This window comes from Lactuca saligna, chromosome 6 (assembly GCF_052625555.1).
Source record: "Lactuca saligna cultivar CGN05327 chromosome 6, ASM5262555v1, whole genome shotgun sequence".
Classification (NCBI taxonomy): Eukaryota; Viridiplantae; Streptophyta; class Magnoliopsida; order Asterales; family Asteraceae; genus Lactuca; species Lactuca saligna.
The window spans coordinates 61,248,373-61,256,690 of NC_136422.1; the positions used below are offsets into that span (position 1 = coordinate 61,248,373).

The window sequence follows — 8,318 nt, forward strand, 5'->3', positions numbered from 1 at the left end:
CAGATTTCGTTAAAGAACTCAAGAACTTAAACCAAAAATTTACAGTTTTATGAAGACCTCGAGAACTCAAACATGGGTTTCTTTCTATATCTTCTATATTTATCATTTCAAACGCATCCAACAGACACATCATTACTCAGCAGAAATTAGAAATAACCATATTCGAATAGGTTTTGAAATCATTTAGGTTTTCTTTATGTTCTAATTGGGGTTTGTGAAACGGTTTTCAAGATTCGAGTTAGGGTTTCTTGTTGTTTGAGTTAGGGTTTCAATTAAAGGATTTGCAAGTCTATGAAGTTTTTTAGTTAGAGTTCATAGGGTTCTTGTCTTTGAGTTCATATGATTCTTGTTTTCATCTGATTTTGGGTTTTTAACATTTCCAGAAAAAAGATTTTATGATTTCTAGAAAAAGGTTCGGTGTTTATTATGTTCATCAAATCATTGGAAAAGAAAAGAAAGAGAGAGAAGATAATCGTCGGAAAGGGGTTTCACCGGAAAATTGAATTTGGCCAAAGGAGATGATCGGAAAAATCATCCTTAACTGAAAAACTCATGTTTGGCCGGAAACCGACAAAACCCACTATTATGAGTCATATTGGTACTTTGTGAACGATTTCAAAAGATTCACACGTAAATTAAACACAAAATAATAATAATAATAATAATAATAATAATAATAATAATAATAATAATAATAATAAATCAATAAATAAAATTTGGTAACTAAACATGTACAACAATCAAAGTTGATTATCATTTCAAGTCGTTATCTCTAAACATTAAAAATAACGGTTAAAAATGCAAAAGGAATAGGTAAAGACCATAAAGGAAAAGTAAGGGATCAAATTCATAACTAATATCAAAAATCTTGGCCAAAACTATAAAAGGAAAAAAAAAAAAAAATAAGGGACCATAAAATAAAAATAAAAGACCAAACTTGTTATAACAATTAAAAGGTTAGTCCAAAATTGTAAAAAGAAAAAATAAAATGTGAGATGTCGGCAAATGTATGGAATAAATATTATTCATCAAATCGTTTTTCAAAGTTATATAAGACCTTCAGGTATATTGAGCATGAGGCTCGTCGTGGTCGACGTGGCTACGAACAACGGCCGTACACACTATCTCCATCCTTCGTGGTTGCTCGTTGTCGTGGAGGATCGTGGTAACCACCACATTTGACCACGAACTCTTCTCTTTGCATTCTTTCTCCTTCTTGTCTTCTTTATTGCTTTGAACACGATCTCCTCTCGTGCACACTATCCCGGTTGCAAGTGGAAGAGTTGTGGTGGTGACCTGGAGGTGGAAGGTGGAAGACAGTGGTGGTTGTGAAGACCATTCCAGATGGCCTAATTCCGATCGTCCCAAAAAAAATATATACAATATCATTTACACTTATATTGTAGATTCATGTTGTTATAATCCAAATTGGTTGTAATTGTAATAAAATTATACCCTCTGTCGTTCTAGTGAAAACTGGTCTAGAATCTAAACATTTTTTTTTTGCAAGATAAGAAAGAACAACTTACACTACGTTTGACCGACATACATTGGATTTCCAAAGAAACTAATATCAATTGAAAAAAAAAAAAAAAAAAAGATATATATTTTTCCTCACCCAAAGAGGTGAAGCACAATGGGATAAGAACTGTTCTTGATATTCTTAATCATCATCACGGTCACATTTCTTCATTAATTAACGAATCCAAGAACGCATCATCAGCAGAGTAGCTAAGAATCTCATCTTCTTTATTTTCATCTTTGTTGGAATTAGGGTTTGAGATGATTTCATTGGAATTTGGCAAACCCACTTCCGGTTGTTCCATCGAACAAGATATATGAACAAAATTCTGATAATTAGGGTTTGAAGAAGATGATGATAATGGTTTATGAGTTCTTGGATCAATCCCTTGACTAATCAACTTCTTACTAAGATTCGTGTTCCAATAGTTCTTTATCTCATTATCTGTTCTCCCGGGAATTCTTCCCGCTATCAAAGCCCACCTTATAATCATATTATTTGTCAATTATTATCAAATCCAATAAAACCATCAACAAAACTTTTTTTAAAAAAATAAAATAAATATATGCATCTACAAGATTATATTACCGGTTTCCAAGAAGGCGGTGGAGGCGGAGGATGAGGTCTTCTTCCTCCAGTGAGATGCCGCCTCGTTTGACAGAAGGACGGAGGTAGTTCATCCACCGGAGGCGGCAGCTCTTCCCACACCGCCGGAGCCCCGCCTTCTTAGGCAGTGTCCGCCACCTCCCTCCACCTTCTCTCTTAATATAACTTGATAAAATCTCATCTTCTTCAGGCGTCCATGGCCCTTTCTTCATCACTATCTCCACCATCTTTCCCATTATTATTTTTGCAAGAATACGAAACAGAAAATTACTTCAAAATCTTCACCCAAAATATGTATTTAGTGATGAATCAAAATGTGGCGTACAAGTATTGAATTGTTGTAATAAAACTACATAAATGTTTTACCCTAATGATCCATAGTTTTAATTTCGTTCCTATAAATATTATTCTATTTCAAGTAATGGGCTAAATTGAGAAGTTCCCAAACAGAGACACCATATCAGTTTACTACAGAAATCTTGATGTGTTTGTATTTTTGGTCTGTGTTGAAGCTTCTAGCACTCTCTTCCACACCCTTTGACAAAAGTTCTTTTAATGCAACAACTCCCTCTTTCAAACCAACATCAATCTTGCAAAACCAACAAAAAAAAACGATTTTTTTAGGTAAAATGTGTTTAACTGAGGTAAATGGTGTTTAAATGAATAAAATGTTACTCGTTCTTGAGCTGTTGCGTTGAATTTCTGAAGCAAGAAGGCTTTAGGATCCATCTGACCAGGAGGCTTCCCAATGCCTGTGTACATACAAAAGGGTAAAAACGGAAATCAACTATGGGAAAATATGAATCTAGGAAACTAAAACTTTTATTAAAAGAATTTAATGAATGATAAATACCAATTCTTAAACGTGCAAACTCACGATTCCCACGGAAATGATGGATCACACTCTTCATCCTGACACAAAGAAATTCAAACATGGTGAATTCCTATTTGCATATCTTATTAAGCCTTTGATTTTATAATCAAGAATCAAGATAAATAATGATATTGCAGTAAGAGAAAGAAAAGTTCATATTTTTTGATACCCATTATGGCTCCCATGGCCTCCCTTGGGTTGAAGCCGAAGAACCCCACATGGTAAATCCATGTCATCATGGAACTACAGCAACAAGAAGCAAAACAGTTGCATGAAAACAAAAAATGTCAAAAGAAGGAAGAAGAATGATGTTCAAGTTATGATGGAGATTTCAGATCATACCACCAGGACTCGATTTAGAGGTAATTTGTAGTAGGCAGCAAGTGGGCCACTCTGCAGATAAGAAAATGTATCAATGTGGAAACAATAAGAAGTAAATACTTTAACAGAATTGAATCCTAAGCAAGAACTCACCGATTCACCACTCAAATTCATATATGTTTGAGGTTTTGCGAGTAAAACAGGAACACCATCTACAATGCCTGATACGTCATACCCCCAAATTAAACGGATTCCCCGTTAGTTATGCACGATTACACCCAAATCATATGATAATTTCTAAAGAAACAACAAACAAAATTATAAATTGAGAGGAGCTGACAAGCCTTTTCCGAAAATCGCTTTACAGAAAACTGTATCCATATCGATCCCTTGCGACTCCGCGAAAGTATCAATCATGTTAAACCCGACCTAATTTCTCAAAGATGCAACAAATTAGGAGGAAAAATCCAGCATACTAAGGTTCAATTGTGATGGGGTTAATTTAGCGACGTTTTTTCTCCAAATTCGAACGGTGATTTCCTTGTTTGAATTTGAATTGGTGTTGATAGGTGTTACAAAGTTAAGGAAAAACAATTAGGGTTTTCAGAGATAACGTACATTGTGTCTTGTTCCTTTAAATTTGTCCCCTGGATTGCCCAAGCCAACGAACAGCCATGGACGCGGTGATTGAATTGCAGTACAGAAGCGGCGATTGAAATAGAGTTTGCTTAGCATCTCCCAGTGACTGTGTTTAGCAGCGGCCGAGGATCATTCGAAGTTTTAACTTTTACGATTCAAGAGGTTTAGAGTGTTTCATAATAATCCCTCCAACCATAAAGAAATTGAAATTAGGCCACCAAACTTTCATTTATGATATTTTCATCCAAAATAAAAGAATACTAATAAATTTGTTTGATAATTAAAGTGAGAATGTCATTTATTAGTACAAAAGTTTCATTCTATCTAATTATCTAAAAAATGAAACAGTCCAACCATTCAATTAGTATATGTTTTTCGTCTAGTTTTTATGTTTCTTGAAAACAAAGTTTACAATGTATATGTTTTTTTTGGTAAACCATAAAATAAAAAATATTTATTTATAGCATTTCAACTAAAATAAAACTCATTCATTGTCTGGCATTCCAAATCAAAACCCTCCATTTTTTTTTTGGGTAAATGGTCATGTGACAGTGACAATTATCACACAAAACGAACCTAAAATGAAGATAAATAAGTTTGAGTTGAGTTTTAACTCCTCAGCCTGTTTATTATGGTTGTGTTGGAGTTTACATATAATGTGATATTTAGACTTTTTTCCCATGACCCACGATCCCGATTCTGACCCACGAACCCCTATAATTAAATAGGTTACGTGATTCGTGTCTAGGTTTTGCTTCTCCGGGTTAGGGTTGAGCAAGACGACATGAATATTTATATTTGTCGAGTCTAGGTTGAGCTTCCTAATCCGCCCCCACCGATCCGCCAACCTGCTACCCATCAACCTAAACACAACATGATTTTCACCCCTACCTAGTATGTACTTGATAGTCTCACGTGTACATCTCATGTCAAAATGTGCCTTGATGTAACTCTGAAGTGATATAGATGGCTCCATATTAATTCTTGTATGAGAGGAAATATATAAATCAAACATGTTGGTTAAAGGCGGGATATAAATTTTTGCAGGACAGATTTTGTACAATAGATGATGGATAAATATAAGATTAAATGAGAATGAATGATGATGGATAAAGATCGACAAGTGAGTCATGAAAATTTGTGAAATAGACCAAATGTATTTGAATTGAGTGATCAAGTGTTACTCAAGTTATCTCTATATAGAGGAAACATTCATCGGGGTCACATCTTAGGTGGGAAGTTGAATCCATGTGTGCTGCTTTAAGTAAATAATTGGGTGAAAAAGTGGGTCTAATGTCACTCAAAGAGATCAAATTAGACAATGATATAAGATTGTTTGAAGAGCCTAAAGAAATTATAGATAGGAAAACACAAAAGTTGTATAGAGAAATAATAGACTTGGTACTTGTCAACTTGAAACATTCGTTTGTGTCACTTCATACTGTGGAAGTAGAGACGGAGATGAAAGCATGTTATTCACATCTCTTCAAAGAATCTACAATTTTGATGATAGAATCATCATAAAAGAAAAGTAATTATAACATCCTAATTCTTGGAAAATCATTTTTTTGATAATTAAGACAAAGAACATAAAGAAAATAATAAAATAAATATTTAATAATTAATAATTTATACTTTTAAAGTGTTAAAAAGCTAAATTTGAGTTAATTTAGGATTTTTAGTTTAAAGAACAAACTATCGAACTCATGGAACTTATATCCAACTACATTGAAAAAGTTTTCTTATGAGGTGTTTTTATCCTAACGCAAGGAGGTGTTTTTAGCCAAACTTAAGGAAGCGTACGTACGAAGGATGGCATAAAGGAACTAGAGAGCAAGTTTATTTCCTTGAAAAAGTAGGATGTGACAATTGAACAATATTCTACTCAATTCTTAGAGTACATAAGTTTTGTTACTCGGCGTATGTCAGGCGAATCTTCTAAGATAAGTCAATTCATAGAAGGTTTACCTTGGGATTATCAAGTGCAAGTTAATAATGCAACCATTTATATGAGCCTATTTGTATGAACAAGAAAACGGAGAAGACCTTTAGTTTGAGAGACAAATGAGAAAAAAGAAAGAATAATGGAAACACAAGTAATACCATTAATCGAAAGAAAGGAAGATTCAAGAGTGATGATAAAAAAAGACAAGTAACAAGGAGATGATCTCATATAAGAATTCATATGTTTTAAATGTGGTGAAAAGGGTAGAGTACTCGTATGCTATCTCAAGTCAAAAGAATATAAGTAGGTGTATGGCTCTTATTCCTTCTTTTAAGCTCGCATACCCTATTCTTTGTATTGTGTCTATGTATTGTCAAAATTTTCAAATATATTATATTCTTGTTGTGCAAGTATCGTTTCCATCATGACTTTGAAACCATTTAGTAAGTTTGTTGAGGACAAATCTCTACTTTCTCTTTTCTCATTTTTTTTTTTTCTATCCACTAGGCAATTTCTTTGAAATTTTCCTTCATGTGAGACACTAAATTTATGTATCCATTCAAATTCAGAAAGGTATGTTCGACCATCTACTCCTTTGTCTTTCACTTATCTTCACTACATACTAGAGTTGTTGCTTTTCTTTCTCTTCATGTAAATCCATCATCTCCATTAAAAATCTACATATTTTATATTTTATCTTTTACTAGATTTGGAAAGCGGAGCTACATGGTTCAAAGGGCACAACAACATTTGTAAAATTTTAGTAATCAATTTTAAATAGACGTTTAAATAGACGATAACATCAATTATATATATATATATATATATATATATATATATATATATATATATATATATATATATATATATATATATATATATATATATATATATATATATATACACACACTAGTGAAGCGAACAAGTCGTGCTAAGCACGATTAATGAAACATGGCAGTACTCACCAACTCTTTTACATAGGTAATAGTGCTTCTTTGATCGACAAATCCATGAAATAACAAAATTGATTTTTCATTAGTAATTTAGTATTGCGCCCAAACCAATTTTGGTCGTGAAACTTTTTGCTGAAAATTTGTTAAGTATTATTGTATTAATGATATCTATTGATACGTGCATGTTTAAAACTGTGATGGTAGTAATGTAGTATGGATGTGAATTCATTATTCTTTTTGGATAGACATGTGGCATTAGATTTGCCCAAGGAAACAACATACTATTGTTTATTTGTGTATTATATATTTTATTTCTTTCTATTACAACATTGTACCATGATTCTATATGCTCTTAATAGCAATGCAATTTTATTTTCTTACCTATAATAGCAATGTACTTTTTTTCCACAAACTACCCTCCGTGGGTCGTGCTTAGCACGACTTGTTCACTTCACTAGTATATATATATATATATATATATATATATATATATATATATATATATATATATGCATTCTCTCCAATAAGATGAGCAACCATTAATGGGAATCAATACAAAAAGGAGGCGGTGGCTATGATAATCAGTTTAGGGGAAAATGAAATTAGGAGGGAAATACTTTTTTTTTTTATGGAAATAAAAAAAATTACTTGTGAAATAGGAGATAATAAGATAATTTGTGTCTCTAACTAATGGATGACCCACTAGTTGTAATGAGTTGATTAATCCTATATTTTTACACCATTTTTGTAGTTGTTTGTTACATAGGGGCCATTTTTGTAATTTCTCTAAAACAATGAGATGATTTTGGAAAATTTGCTATTAAGCAGAGGCTATTTTTATAATTGTGTGAAACACATGAACTATTTTGCTATTTTACTACTAGGCAGGGATAATTTTTGTAATTTTATGTGTAAATTCATTATCAGCAAAGAGTACATATGTAAATTCCTTATTAGTCATGGGCTATTTTGTACTTTTATGAAATATAGGACTGATTCTATAACTATTCTATTAAACATGGACTATTTTTATAATTTTCTGACATGCAGGGACTGATTTAATAATTTTATGAAATATTGGATGATTTCTGAAAATTCCACTGTTACGTAGAGAGCATTTGTGTAGCTTTATGAAACATAAGGGCTATTTCCATAGTTTCTTTATGATAAATTATATAATTATATAATTTCATAAAAACAAAGAATATTTAAATATGACCATTTCTGGAAATATTGCAGGACTTCCTAAAAGTTACCCTTTTATTGATATATTTGATCATGAATTTTGAGTTGAGAAATGAAATGATATATCAAATTATTTTGAAATATATATATTTTTTATTAAATAATTGAAAGAACTACCATTATGGTAATGTAGTGGTGATCATTTTGGTATGATATACTTTGAAGTTTCAACTGGAATTGAGTCATATTTGAATTATAAGCTTCAATCTTGTG

General features: G+C 32.1%; 2 protein-coding genes across 3 annotated transcripts; both read right to left on the bottom strand.

The window, feature by feature from the left end:
• Nucleotides 1-1,066: 1,066 nt before the first annotated feature.
• LOC145001796 (transcription repressor MYB5-like) lies at nt 1,067-2,374 on the bottom strand. Of its 2 annotated transcripts, XR_013661715.1 has the most exons (3): nt 2,111-2,374; nt 1,619-2,004; nt 1,067-1,349 (listed from the first exon to the last, which is right to left on the bottom strand). XR_013661715.1 is itself a non-coding variant. In XM_078961145.1 (2 exons), the coding sequence occupies exons 1-2, from the start codon at nt 2,362-2,364 to the stop codon at nt 1,680-1,682; spliced, it is 579 nt and encodes a 192-aa protein (XP_078817271.1). In that variant the 5' UTR covers nt 2,365-2,374; the 3' UTR covers nt 1,483-1,679. The 2 variants fall into 2 exon arrangements, 1 of the variants encoding a protein (XP_078817271.1); XM_078961145.1 differs by lacking the exon at nt 1,067-1,349 and having other exon boundaries at nt 1,483-2,004.
• A 21-nt stretch (nt 2,375-2,395) lies between these two features.
• LOC145001795 (Peptidyl-tRNA hydrolase family protein) lies at nt 2,396-4,101 on the bottom strand. The gene is made up of 8 exons (XM_078961144.1): nt 3,942-4,101; nt 3,668-3,752; nt 3,477-3,544; nt 3,345-3,395; nt 3,172-3,245; nt 2,982-3,040; nt 2,804-2,880; nt 2,396-2,717 (listed from the first exon to the last, which is right to left on the bottom strand). Exons 1-8 carry the CDS (start codon nt 4,056-4,058, stop codon nt 2,589-2,591), a joined length of 660 nt encoding a protein of 219 aa, XP_078817270.1. The 5' UTR covers nt 4,059-4,101; the 3' UTR covers nt 2,396-2,588.
• Between the last annotated feature and the right edge of the window lie 4,217 nt (nt 4,102-8,318).

Coding starts and splice junctions, on each gene's coding strand:
- LOC145001796 (XM_078961145.1), bottom strand. CDS start 2,364: ATGGGAAAGATGGTGGAGATAGTGATGAAGAAAGGGCCATGGACGCCT. Junction 2,005..2,110: donor CACCGCCTTCTTGGAAACCG/GTAATATAATCT, acceptor TATGATTATAAG/GTGGGCTTTGATAGCGGGAA.
- LOC145001795 (XM_078961144.1), bottom strand. CDS start 4,058: ATGCTAAGCAAACTCTATTTCAATCGCCGCTTCTGTACTGCAATTCAA. Junction 3,753..3,941: donor TTAAAGGAACAAGACACAAT/GTACGTTATCTC, acceptor TTGAGAAATTAG/GTCGGGTTTAACATGATTGA. Junction 3,545..3,667: donor TAAAGCGATTTTCGGAAAAG/GCTTGTCAGCTC, acceptor ATGACGTATCAG/GCATTGTAGATGGTGTTCCT.